The 14,787-nt window shown below is 34.8% G+C and overlaps 1 protein-coding gene and 2 long non-coding RNA genes across 4 annotated transcripts; all 3 read left to right on the top strand.

The window, feature by feature from the left end:
* Nucleotides 1-1,974: 1,974 nt before the first annotated feature.
* LOC136251831 (uncharacterized) lies at nucleotides 1,975-2,610 on the top strand. 2 transcript variants are annotated; one of them, XR_010699216.1, is made up of 3 exons: nucleotides 1,975-2,122; nucleotides 2,261-2,345; nucleotides 2,530-2,610. It is a non-coding gene; the product is annotated as an uncharacterized lncRNA (long non-coding RNA). The 2 variants fall into 2 exon arrangements; XR_010699215.1 differs by having other exon boundaries at nucleotides 1,975-2,150.
* Nucleotides 2,611-4,206: 1,596 nt separating this feature from the next.
* LOC136250270 (uncharacterized) lies at nucleotides 4,207-7,690 on the top strand. The gene is made up of 2 exons (XM_066042453.1): nucleotides 4,207-6,297; nucleotides 7,073-7,690. Exons 1-2 carry the CDS (start codon nucleotides 5,164-5,166, stop codon nucleotides 7,559-7,561), a joined length of 1,623 nt encoding a protein of 540 aa, XP_065898525.1. The 5' UTR covers nucleotides 4,207-5,163; the 3' UTR covers nucleotides 7,562-7,690.
* Nucleotides 7,691-9,847: 2,157 nt separating this feature from the next.
* LOC136251830 (uncharacterized) lies at nucleotides 9,848-12,442 on the top strand. Its single transcript, XR_010699214.1, has 3 exons — nucleotides 9,848-11,343; nucleotides 11,404-11,862; nucleotides 11,922-12,442. It is a non-coding gene; the product is annotated as an uncharacterized lncRNA (long non-coding RNA).
* The last annotated feature ends 2,345 nt before the right edge of the window (nucleotides 12,443-14,787 follow it).

Genomic DNA, 14,787 nt, shown 5'->3' with positions numbered 1-14,787 from the left:
GCAAACCTATTTAAAACAAAGCATTCCTTAAAATAAAAGAATAACATGATATCTCGCATGACTATATATAAGTGATGAAACTGACATGACATCTTGATTTAGGACAATATATGATAAAACCAATCATGAATTCATCACAGTGTTGGCAGATCCAGTCTTGAATTGTGTTAAGTCCTGCTGATCTGGTAGGATCTGATGAAATTCTACATTGTCAAAACTAATAAAGGTCAATCATCTGGGTTGGAAGCTTTACGAAAAACATGATAACACCTAGCTGCATACAGTATAAGTCTGAAAAGTATAATCAAAGGAAGGGGATTAAATATAATACGTCTTGATTTATATGTAGTCATTGGTGTATATCTAGCTATAACAATGTATCTCGTTGTCTGTTTAACATTTCATTTCATCAAAGCATCTGACAGTTCCACAAAATACATGCAATAGAGCCATCACTCATATAATTATGATGGTTTATGTAAGCACCTGTGGATTATTTTCTTGATGTCTTCTGACTTTTGTACATATTGATTTATTGCCTCGTCCTGCTGTCTACTGCCTTATTTGTCATGGATTTCCATCTTGCATTTTTATAATAAATGACTTCATTTATCCACAGTGTAATTGATTTGAAAGTACACAAGCTGGTATACTGTATATGTTCTTTAGAATAGTTGAGTTAAAATGACCAGATTTGTGAAAAGGTACCTTTTCCACACATTTTACATACCAGCAAACAAAATGGCGTAACACTTGACTCCTTACACTGATAAACTTGCTCTTAGTATCAAAATGCAGATAGATACTAGTAGCTACTGTACACTCATGGATAATTGCATACAGGCAATTATAAGGTATATATATGTTCAAAAACTTACGAAACCCCGAAGTTCAAAATATACATTGGTCAAATTTTGTCTGTGAAAAAGGTACCTTTTTGCAAATCCAGTCACAAATTATCTAGCTGTTTCATAGCAACTGCACACACTGTATGGTAAATTTTAATTTTTGTTTCTTCTTCCACACAGTAAACTGTGGCTGCAATTGCTACACATATATTGCTTCTTATTGGATTCATGATCCATTGTTGATGCAATGAAAATTCAAAAACTAGGCCATTATTACAAATGCTACTCCTCCTTCATATCTATAATAGAGTTAATGATGTAATGTAATGATGTGACATGATGTAATATAATGTAATTTATGCATACCTGTAACATTAATATTGTGTACTGTAGTTGTAAGAGTTAGTTGTTATTGTGTACTTTCAGTTATTGATTAATAATATTATAATTATACAGTAGTCTGTTTTGCCTATAAATGGTCTGCCTACACTTCCCTACAATTAGAACAATACCCACACATAATATTTATGCGTTTACAAATACTCCTGAAGATAGTCAAAGATTAGTACAATAATTAAAAGCTATATAGAGCGATATTACCCAAAACTCTACTAGGGGTTTCTCTATACTTGTATATGTGAACTTTGTAAAAATGTGTTTGGGTTTAAAGGTGCCCAATTATCCCTTCAACATAAAACAAGAGCAGTATGCTCCTTGTCTTACTCAGAAACTGAAATTTGAAGTTTGATCTTCTAAAGCATCATTTAGGACAAAAGACATTGATTTCTTTTAGGCTGTAGAATTGTGCCAGCATATTGATATTCACAATTTTTCAATGAATATAACTGGAATGCATAGTGATATAAACGCTAAGCCAGTAGAGGTAGCATTGTAGCTAAATATAAACATAAGATTTTGATATAATTATCCATATATTACATTCTGATTGGTTACAACATAGCAACCATATTAAATAATTTGCATCCATTGGCAAATGGAGCCAATTTTTTCAGGCATATATATATTATTTCATTAAATATTTTATTCTATATTGTTGCTACATATGATCTATTGTTGCTACATATAATCTATTGTTTACCTTTAATTTGTTAGTACACTATAGCTTCCACTTAAAAATGGATATTTATGCCTGGTGGCACTAAAGGTGTGTTGAACAGACAATTTTAATCAGATGAGCTCGAGAAGTACAATGTATAATGATTGCTCAAACAGAGGAAGACCTGGAGAATGCTGATACAATAACATTGAGGGAGGTAGCAAAGAGATATAACTGTAGAGAAAGTAATGTTTTTAGTTTGCAAATTAATGTAAATCTGCATGGCTGTAGCTTATAGCAATAGTAGACTGATGCGCATAGTAATTAATTGTGCAATAATTTTTTAAAACTGTAGTTCGCTGAATCTTTGCTATTGAATGAGGCATGTGCATTGCCTGCTGAGATGAAGTAGGAAAACATAACATGGCAGAGATTTTATGGTGAGTTTATGAGTTCTAATGTATAGTTCAGTAATGAATGAATATTAAGTAGCATTGTTTTATTATTGTTAAGTGCGTTGTATAGCTACTCGCTACTTACTGTATGGGAAGACAATGTGTTTAGCTACTCTTATCTGAATGTACTCTTTAAAGTTAACAACATCCACATTAATTTGTGCTGTAGGTCCAGTGTGATGAATATACTACTTACAGTATGTATAAACAAGAAAAGTACGTAAACAAGAAATTGGATCCTCAAAAGAAGAGTGTACATAGTACATAAAAATGCAAATACAGTGAGGAGCCATGTTGCACAACTGATGACATTTAGGAAGTTCATTTTTCCAGTCAGTTATTAGCTTTGCACAAGCAGTATAATTATGTATAATTCAGTTAGAACTTACTAGCTACCATGCATGTTGTAATTGCTCTCCTTGCTTATTTACCCAATTCTGTTGTAAATTGTCAGTTATCCACACTTATAATTGAGTATCATGTACCACGGTAGTGGTACATAATAGGGATCAGGCAGAAATTTTTCAAAACACTCTAATAGAACGCACGCCAAAAGCAGCCTTCCGGGCTTTAGATTTTATTTCTAAAACATTCTAGACCTTTCTTTTGTGTTTACAACACTAGCCAACAAGTATTAAAAGTAAGGGAAATGGTTTTAGGTGTTTTTTAAAATTTTGAAAATGGTTAGATTCTCCATCTTCTTCTTTCTTCTTTCTTTCTTGTTTCGCGCGCCTACAGCTCGTAGGAAGTAGATATCAGCCCTAAAAACGTATGGCGTATTTAAAAAACATTCGTACCCAGGTCTGTGTGGTATTAAAATCTTCCCTCTCTAATGCGATTGCGAGATATAGAGCAAGAATCACTCTTCGAGACGCCATTCGATCGAGAAGCCATACAGATGATAATATAGAATTGTTTAAAATTCCATTGCTTTAGCTCACAGGACTAAAATGCATCAAGTTGTATCACACTAAACATTAAACATAACTATTGTTCACTGAAACTCGGGTTTTAGACTTCCTTCATTACGAGACAGTGAAGGGGGTGTGGCCCGCACCTCGTCACTTAAACTATTACTGTACGCCTTTCGTGTATACTTTCTATTATATTCTTCAGCTGTTTACCAGGTAAGAGTCGACATAACAAGGCTTGTAAGCTATTGGAACACACTGGTAAATTTCGAATTGAAAAGGGGTGTGTCCCTTCCGTACGCGATTGAAAAATAAAAAGCGGGATACTCCGTATACTCAGCACTTTAATTGGAGTCGACCACGTTTTGTCAAGCGTGTGTTTTACTCGTGTTGAGATTTCGCACCGCTTCGTTGCAGTAAACGGTCACACTAGTGGATTTATCTACTCGTCAAAGGAAAGTGGTATTGTTTACTGTATTGTTAACTGTATTGTTAACTAATTGTTTATTAAACTTATTTATGTAATTGTTTATTGCCAGTTGATATTACAATGGGTTTCTTTATTAAACGATCATGTACTGTTGAACGTATATTTAAGAAGTAGTCCATGTGCATGGACATGAAAAAAATCATGAAACTAGTGGGGCAAAAAAATTATTAATTTTCAACAAGTAGAATAGGGATCAAAGATTTGATTTTGAAAAAAACTGCGTAAACAAGAAGTAATAGGGATGATAATCCACAAAATTCTATGCATCATCAGTTCAAAGCAAGTTATTTGAATAGTGTACACTTAATTTGCGATTCCTATTTCAACTTGTGGTTAAATTTTGTTAAAATGTTGAAATAGGAATCGCAAATTGAGTGTACACTATTCAAATAACTTGCTTTGAACTGATGATGCATAGAATTTTGTGGATTATCATCCCTATTACTTCTTGTTTACGCAGTTTTTTTCAAAATCAAATCTTTGATCCCTATTCTACTTGTTGAAAATTAATAATTTTTTTGCCCCACTAGTATTATAAGACCATCTGCATGCTTCTGACAGCTACTGTATAAAGTAGCATACATGCACAGTACCATTTATGTAAAGTTCTGCAGACAAAGTGACATAAGATTTAGGTACATTAGTATAGGACTATAGTGGGTATTGCATGGGCACGGCAAGGATAAAATGCATGTGTGCATGTGCTGATGAATAAATGTATAGTTACAGCTCAGTAGTAAGCAGATTATTGTGTTGAGTTCTAAGTTTGCTCAGCTAGAACTGAATGCTTGTAAAGACAGCCCATTGTAGCTAGGTGATGGCAAGGCTAGAGAAAACGCATAATACGCATATGGTACGTACCATACGCGTATGTCTATACCGTACGCGTATGGTACGTACCATACGCGTATGGCACATACCATACGCGTACGGTACAAAATACGCATATGGTATAGAACATATATACTATCTATGACAACAATCAATAATAATAATAATAATATATAAGCCTAACTGTATATGTAAAGTAGAAGATATATAGCTAGCTATACATATAGCTACATGCATGCATGTGCAGTAGAGGGCCTGAAGCAAACTGACCCAAATTTATATAAGGTTTTAGAAAATTTGCAGACGGACTTGGATATAGATCACATGCTCGATGGTATAATAATTATTACGTAATGTTTGTTTGGGTGTGGCTGCACGTGCACGTCATATAGTCTCGGCTGCAAGACGGGATTTTTTACTTTTGTCATTTTGGATAGCTATATACACTGAAAGAAGAAAAAGCACCAAAATTACCCTATGAAAATATGATACAAAAGAAAAATAAATCCAGTTCTGCTGAGTTGCGCGAATAATTAGCTAGCTTGGGGACTGAACTAGTAATCTCCTCGAAATGGCGAATAGAAGACGTCAACTTGAACAAGAGTTCGAACGACTTAAATTGTCTGAAGTGAAAAAAACCAGTAGAGAATTAGGAAGAGGCTCAAATGGCGTAGTATTTGCAGTAGAAATGTGCGGAATACCTTTTGCAGCCAAAAATTTGCATACTTTGATAAGAAGTGCTGAAAACAAGCGTAACTTCCTCGACGAGTGCCTACGGTGCAGCCGTATATCTCATCCCAACGTGGTGCAATTCATAGGATTGTATTGGCCAACCGCTAGAGCTGAGATACCGTGGCTAGTGATGGAGTTGATGGATAAAAGTCTGGCGAAGTTGATTGAAGATTACGCTACTAGCTCGAAAAATATTCCACTGTATTTCAAGTTAACTATTCTCCTAGATACTTGCAAGGGTCTCCGGTATCTTCACAGCAAAAAGATTATCCACAGAGATCTTTCATCTAATAACATTCTTTTAACAAAGAATTGTGAGGCCAAGATTGCTGATCTGGGATTAGCTAAAGTGTTGGAACAAGGTTCCCAGAAACATACAGAAGGAGTGGGCACTATAGCATTTAGACCTCCTGAAGGATTGCTGGAGCCTCCCAAATATGACCTATCATCCGATGTCTTCTCATTAGGGTGTGTTTGTATACATCTGGTTAGTATGCAGTTCCCAAACCCCTCCCCTGAAAAAATAGAAGACAAGAAAACCGGTAAAATACTAAATCAGAATTTATCCGAGTATCAACGAAGGGAAAAGTACTTGACCAAATTTTTGCATGTACCAGTTCTAAGGAATCTAGTTAAGAGATGTTTACAGAATCCTAGAGCGGAAAGACCAGAGAGTAGAGAGGTCATGCACATTGTTGAGCAACTAAAGAGAGACTGCTGCCAGCATAATGATCATAGCAATGATAATGCCATTGATTTGTACACATCCTTGATTGATCATGAAGAACAGTTGGAAGAAAAAGAAGGAGAACTGTACAAAATGAGTTCCCAACTACAGAAAAAAGACCAAATATTGGCTGAAAAAAATCAAATACTGGCTGAAAAAGATCAAATATTGGCTGAAAAAGACAAGCATCTATCTATGATGCAACATCAACTATCTGTTACTCAAAGGAGTCTTGTGGAGTCCAAGGTAAGATTGCACAAAGAATATAAGCATGATACAGATTTCCACTGTCCATTATAACTTTCATATAGACCACCCATTATAAAGTGTACAGACTTATAGGGAATATACATACTCCTATATGGAATTTGGTTATAGAAATGCAACTTCTATCTTAAAATTTAATCCCAAAAGATCTAGCAAACTGTCAAAAATTGTAACTTTAAAATTTATTTTTCTATAACACAGAAAAACTCATCTGAAATATCTAAAATCAGTTATCTGAAAATTTTCAGATCCCTTAGGATGCACGCAATAGTCTGACACAGCCAGTTCATTTGTGAAGTGTTGGCCTCCTCACTGATCCACCACCACTGTACTGAGGTATGCCTTTTTGTGACCATACAACTCATTGCTGTAAGTCTTGATATTGCTGTGTGCTTTGGTATACATAAAGAGCCTGCATGTGGATGAAATCAGTAAAAATGTTAATGAAATGAATTTTAAATTTTTACGTTACTGGTAAATTACGTATTTTTTAGCAGTTTAATAGCTAAGAAACAGGCTGAGTTACAGACATTCTGTTCGCATGAACATGCTGCGTTGATGGTATATATTATCCATATATGGTTTACCAGTGCTGTCCATGAAAGTTAAATTGCTAAGCATTATTGCTTTAAAGCAAAAAACCTGGATATCAATGCAGCCCTTTAAAAGCCTTGGAATCAGTGACAGTATACTGTCAACTGGTGTAGAATTTAGAAGTTATGAAATTATTATCAATCATAATTATTTTCATTAGGATGCTAAGCTCTTCATTAAAAACTTTGATACTACAGTTCGTAATTATCATCTTCGACAGATGTTCTGTGGTTTTGGGAAGATCACTGATGCCATAGTAGTGAGATGGCCTAAGTATCAATTTGGGATTGTCAGCTTTGCAAAACATGAAGAAGCACAAAGAGCCTTGAAAGAGATGAATGGGCACATAGGTCCATCACTAAAGCCATTGATTGTTGAATGGTACCGATCCAAGGAGGAAATTCAAAGGCAGCAACAGAGTCCATCAAGGTTGTCAGAGAGGAGAAATACTCATAGACGGTACATATCTGGGAATGATGTGTTACAGATTGAACCAATTGCAAAGTTTCTACCACATCCACCAAACACTCCACGGCCACAGCAAAATAGAAGAATGAGTACCAATGAGAGTAGCTCACAGCAATGGAACCAACAAAGTGCAAGGAATAAAAATCCTTGGTATATGTACCACCACCACCAGTACAACTGATTCAGAAGTGGGGTATACCCGAGAACATTAATCTTTGTGCTGTATAATTATTTATTTGCTTTTGTTATGAACTGAACACTACTGCTTTTGAAACATTACTGCATAATTATTGCTATTCTAAGTTAGAAATATGGATCTGTATAAAAGTTGTGGCAATTATTAGTTAGCAATGCAATGTGACACAGGGGTGGTCTAGAATTGGGGGGAGGCAACCTTTACAATAGTCTTGTAGGGAAAATTTAAGGTTTTAAAAGCTCTGATAATGAGATAATATTGTAGACTATTTTCACTGTACTATACTAAAATCTAACTGTTCTATTACAGTGGTTGACAGTTTTTTTTTACTAGTTTTGTCTAAACAAAGTAGTAACTAAAAGGTGAGGAACACTGTTGTATATAGCATACACTGATATGATTGATAACTAATATGCACACTTTAATAACAAAAATACACAAACATGTTTAACATACACATAATACAGTACAAGATTAGAGTCTTCTAAGAGCTTTCTTCTTTTAGATCTTCCTCCTTATCTACAGTGGGTGCAGACACAGCTACCTTCTCATGTGATCTCTTCTTTGATGGACACTCAACTTGTGTTAAATTACTAAGCTTCAAAACAAACAATTGCAAAAAATGTCTTGGACCTTCCTTTACAAGTCTTGGATCAGTGTTATGCAATATTGTAGAATTTGAGAGTTATATATAAACAAATTATCATGCCATAATTATTTTCATTAGAATGCTAGGTAAAAACTTGGATACTATAGTAATAATCGTCTTCAATAAATGTTCTGTGGTTTTGGAAAGATTACTGATGCCATAGCAGTGAGACAGCCAAAGTATCGATTTGAGATTGTCAGCTTTGCAAAACATGAAGAGCTTTGAAAGAGATGTAGGTCCATCACTAAAGCCATGGTTTGTGGAATGGTACCAAATAATTACGGCAATTCAATTATTATTATATTATCAAATTGTTTAAAGGGATACACAAAAGGCATGTGCTTGTACAAGGTGATACCCTTACATACAGTTACAAAAATACAATTACAAAAACAGAACAACATACAAAATACAAGTACAGAATTAAACAATCACATTAAAATAAACTGTTTCAATCTATATCTGAAATGTTTAACCTAGCTTCGGGCCAAAATGTCCTCAGGAATAGTGTTCCACAAGAATGCCACGGATACAAAAAAAACAATAACGGAAAGCATTGATAGTAGAAGAAAATACTTTTAAAATTAGGAAGTGCGACCTTGTACACAGTGTATTGAACTCAAAGTAATCACTAAAGTTTATTCCAGTATGCCCCTTCCAAATATCATACAAAATTTACAGTGACAAAAATTGCTGTCTAGACTGCAGGGATGGCCATTACAATTCACTAATACAGTTATCCAATGATTTGGACCACTGATGTGATTGTGGATTCCAGGTGCTACAGATCCAGCATGCTGCTCTGCGCTGCACTGATTCAATCAATTTAATGTTAGAAGAAGTAAAGGGAGACCAAACAGGACAGGCATATTCAAGATGGGGTCTCAAAAAGCACTTGTACACTATGTTCTTAGCTGAAAATGAAGCACCAAACATAATACAACATAGATGATTGAGACAAACCGTAGCCTTATGCATGCAATATTTGCAATGGTCGGACCAGTTCAATTTTGAAGTTACAAAAACACCAAGATACTTCACTTTCTGAACCCAGCTTATCAAATGAGATCCAATATAGTAATTAAAATGTGAAGGACAGCACTTGTTTAAGGCTTTACACTTGAGTACATTTAGTCGTAACAACCAATTCAAAAGCCCATTAAGGTTATTTAGAGTGGCAAAACACTCAAAGACGGTACGTATCTGGGTGTGCTGAAGCAAAATTTCTGTCACATCCACACCACAGTAAAATAGGAGAATGTATGCATCAAAAATGAGTACCAATGAGAGTAGCTCACAGCAATGGAGCCAGCAAAGTGCAAGGAATAAGGATCCTTGGTGTAAGTACAACTGAATTGTATTGTGGGAGTATACCCAAGAACATTAACCTTTGTGTATGCTTATATATTGGACATTTATTTGATGAGCACTATATACATTTACTACTTTTACACAATTACACATTTATTGCTGAGTTAAATATGGATTTGTATAATAGTTGTGTCAGTTTTTAGCAATAAAATGTGACATGGGCGTGCAACAGGCTAGAGTTGGGGAGAGGGCAACCTTTACAGCAAAACCTACAACACACATGCCGCACTGGAGGCATACTCTTCCAGGAAAATTTGAGATCTTATAAATAAATTATATTATAGACTATTTTTTGTACCATATAAATGTGACTGTTCTATTAGAGTGGTTCAACAAAATGTAGTGATGGCAAGGGTGCAGGGCTACTGGTCAAAGAAATTTGCTGACTACAAGAGGATTAAAACTAACTGCCTTGCAGCGATTACAAATCAAATAAAAACAAATGAAGTAGCTATACCTGCCAATAGTCACTGCCACAACTGAACTGAGATTTTTCTCACAAAGTGTACCATCTGACTACTGCTGATACACAATAGCTATATGGAGATTTACGATTGTCACAACATTTACTATTTTTGTCATCATAAGTCATATTACGAGTGATATTAATTCACAACCCTAGTTCCAGTATAGATGGTTCAAGACAGACTATCATACAGTACATGATATTTACAATGGAATGTGAAACACAGTGACTATCAAATGCTTTAAACCAATGAACAAACACAGAGGACATACTGTAACAGGGTTACCTGTACATATGTAGGTAGAAGGTCTTGAAAGAAGCACAGCAGACCTAGGTACAGTTGCTAAAGTATGTATATGCTTTACAGTGAAACCTGTGTATTAAAGACACCTTTGGACTGACCAAAAGTCAAGGTGTCCTGATTTTCCAGGTCAGTTTACATGCAAAGGGATACTTTAGGACCATTACCAAGTGTCCAGATTATGCAGGTGTCCTCAATTTCAAGTGTCCTGATAAACAGGTTCCACTGTACTTATATATAAATACACACATAATCACTTACTACTAGAAGGGGTAAACATTTGCATAACGTTAAAAATAAGGTCCAGACAGAGAATAATCTGAATATTCAAATATTGTAATTTGTAACCAAATCAAGTAGCTATTCAATTTCCATAGGTATATATGCATGATGTCACATGTTAAGATTTAGAGACAAGGGATGAGAAATTATTAGTAACAATAAATCATGGTCCAACAATTATAATGCAATTATGAATTTCAGGGTAATATTGAATTGAATATTTTAGTATATAAACCATTCAAATTCTAGATAATTAAACCCTATTTAAAAGCCACAAAACAATGAATCACTTAATCTGTTTAAATACATAGAATTTACCTTTGATCATAAGTAAAATCAGTTGCCTGCATCCAGTCAAATCATTAAATTTGTTTTAATAAGTTGCATTGATTATATACATAATCAATGATCATGAGGTACATCAAGGTTTTCATGAATGCATGCACAAGTACCTAATTTCTGTACTGTGTAGAAAAATTTCTCAAGCACCCTACAGAGGTAGCTCGATTGCAAGAGTTAGAATCACTTATGAAGAAAAGGGTAACATTAAAAATTGTTTATAGAAACTGAGTCATCAACATGTGTAGATGAAACCTTATAAAATGATCTAGAATCTACAAAAGTGATGTCATATGACAGGTCAACAGATAGAATAAAAGGACCTTTTGAACAGGAATTCAGTCTGTCTATAGCCAGTGGTAAGAGTGTTGTTTGAAATTTGAATAGTTCTTTGAGTAAAAGGCTTTTTGTTGTTGCAGAATAGAGATTAGAGAAGGATAGGACTCAGTACAGCCAGGCTGAAGATACAGCAGCTAGCAGAAGATTGAACTAAATTGACTATTTTTGTTATTTCTAATTACTGATATTGCTGTCAATAAATATCAATATTCTTTATTCATTGAACAGGTCTTTTGAACAACTTATTTCTGGAGGACGTACTGCAGTTATAGCAGTTATCACAAAGAAGAGATTGTATGTGACTAATGTTGGAGACTCCAGAACCATCCTGGTTTACCAAGAACATGGCCAACCTGCATTGTGCGTTAGACAACTTAGCGAGGATCATGGTATTGAGAATGATCAGGAGATACAACAACTTGCAGCAATTGGTTTAGACCCTGATAAACTGAAGTCATGTAGACTGGTACCCAGGAGAACACTAGGAGTGTTGGGGACTACTCTATTAAAGGAGGATACAAGGATGTAGATGTGATCTGGTGAGATAATAAGGCACATTCACAACAGTTCCCTTTAATGTGCATGTGTACAAATACAGAGCTAACAGCCAAGTTTCCAACAGCAAGTCAAATCATATTTCAAAATAGTGTAGCTATGGAAACATCAAGAGTCTACAAAGTATTTGACATGACATTACATGCAGTTGCTATTTTCACATGGCTATCCAGTGGATTCACCATTGCCAGATTCCTGTCAAGGTCTCAGGTCACTTGTCCAATTCATCCAGGAACCACAAAATAGGCTTTTAAAAATTGTAAATGCTGTTCATATATGCATTGATTGATTTTTATTTAGCTCCAATATTTAATAGCCGTTCTTCCATACAAGGACATACAAAGAACAATTACAATGCACATATAGTAATTATACATCAGAATGTAAAATAGCTTATATTATGAATGTCTTTGATAACAAAGATAGGTATAAGTTTGCAAAGCATTAGCTAGTTCATGTATTAATTATAATGAATTTGTAAATTTTATTCTTGTACTGCAGTAAATGTTAACTATAACTTTCTTACCTGTAGTCATGCCACTTATGTATATGCTTATTAGATAAAACTCCAAATAAAACTGACATTCTTAACAAATCATCTATCGCAAAGATCAAGTGTTATAGCATGCAAGGTTCCTACAAGTACATACACTGGGAGTGCATGCATGAATGGGTACAGCATTTAGACCTCCTGAAGAATTTTTTAGAATCCCAAATATGACATGTTCTCAGAATCTACCAATACTAATAGCTAACAAAAATGAGAAAACTGGTGAAAGAAAAAAACCTAGGGAAAAGTAGCTAGCTATTTGACTACTGAAATTTTGCAAATACCAGAAGTGAAAAGAGAGGGAATTAGTTAATGAATGGGAGAGAAGATTTAAAATGGAGAGAAAATCACTAGAAAAACATCTCAAAAAGTACAGAAAACAGAAATTAGCTACTCCAAATGTAAACGATAGTTTGGTGACTGGGCAAAAGGGACAAAGAGCTGGGTTGGTGAAAAGACAAAACAAAAAAAAGCAGATAAACCATAATGCAAATTAAGGTAATTATAAGAATTGACATACAAAGGTAATAGCTGTCAAATTATGGTATACTTCAGTGTCATCTACAAAACTGCCTCCTGCCCCATTTTTCCTAACCCACCATGTCGCCTTATGGCTAAAACACTCATGTGCATGGTAGCAAATACCAATGATACTGGTTTAAACTACTGGCTGGGAAGCTAGTTAGGTATAGGCATATCTATTATAGGTGTGGTTGTTTGTGTAAGACTGTGTTTCATGGTCTAAGAACTTATTATAAAATTGGCATGTTCTCAAAAATGGTACAGAAAACCAACTGTTCTCAAATTGTGAATTGGATGAAATTATTGATTTAAACCCCACCAATTAATTGGCCATGGTAGTTCCTCCTTAGCAGTGAGACACACATACTCACATACAATGGTACACCACACAATGCATAATATTATATACACACAATGCATGTAATTAGCTACAACTTACAAATACTATGTATAACATAAACAATATGTAAAAAGTCACCTTATTGGGAAATAATACAGAAGGTAAACTTTTCCACCACATGGTTGCTTTATACAGCGGAAAAAAATGTTGAACTACTCTAACTATATGCATTGACCTCATGCTGCATCCACTGATGTCCCAGTATTCCATGAGTATATTGCTTGTATACCATGTGAATCAATGTACAACTTTCCCAGCTAGTACAGTAGGTACTCGATTATCTGAACAGTACGAATGACTGTTCTATTAGAGTATTTCGACACTTACTGTATGTTCTATTAGAGTATAGCAGAACTCTATAAATAATTATCCAGAAAAATTCACTTATCTGAACACATTTGTAATTGAACTGGCACACATGCAGGTGTTCAGATAATGGCATGCTTTGTATTCACATTCAACAACTATCTGACTGGCACCACGGGAAAATATATGGAAGTTTAGATGTGTGCGACAACAACTTAGGCATATCTTGATATTTCTCTTTTAACTTATCTTGATTATCTAATATAATAATTGAAATAATTATATTAATATAGATAATGTATATCCATTTAAGTGAGCAAATTACAATTTTGAAGAGGTAAAAATAGTTTTAGCACTGCACCTAAGTGGTGGGAGAGTTGGAGATGTCTACACCATCAGATATTTTTGGGTATACAAGTAATTTAGGGAAGTTTATACTATTATCCTATCATCCTTATCTTATGTTATCTTGATAATCAGATATAAGTAGATAATTGCACAGCCGGCAGTGCTCCATTTAAAGTAGTATAACTAAACAATTAAGACCATGAAATTTTGAGAGCTGAGTTAAAACAGTGCGTGTACATGTGCTTTTTTGGTAAGTTCTACTTTATAACAAGTGTATGATAAGCTGATATAGACAGGTCCATGCAGTGCTAAGAAATTTAAAGTTAGCTACGTATTGCAAGAAGTTCAGAAATTCAGATGAAGATCTTCGGTGCAGTCTTGTGACCAGACTGCTTTTTTCTTTTGTGTGGGGGCAGAGAAAAGACTGCTTTAGATTTTTTAAAAAGCAGTCTGGAGTAGCTTAGCAGCATGACGCGATGCAGACATGATGTGATGCCATATCAGGGCAATTGGAAACGGTGGAAATGGAAACCGGAAACGGAAAGTGGAAATGGTCAAATCATTATATACGTGTATCCTAGAGTAAAAACCTCACTTAGTGGTCACCTCTTAAAGACCACCTCTTTACAAAGACCACCCCTATACATGGTAATATTCAAACATGCATTTCATGATTCACAGAAAGGGGTCACCCATATTTTGGTCCACGCTTCACTCGAATCATCGCTTAGTTTGTACCAGAATGTGTCATAACAAAAATAGTCTATACAAGTGAAATGTAGC

Source organism: Dysidea avara, chromosome 3 (genome assembly GCF_963678975.1).
Source record: "Dysidea avara chromosome 3, odDysAvar1.4, whole genome shotgun sequence".
Taxonomy (NCBI): domain Eukaryota; kingdom Metazoa; phylum Porifera; class Demospongiae; order Dictyoceratida; family Dysideidae; genus Dysidea; species Dysidea avara.
This window is presented reverse-complemented; position numbering and strand designations above follow the sequence as displayed.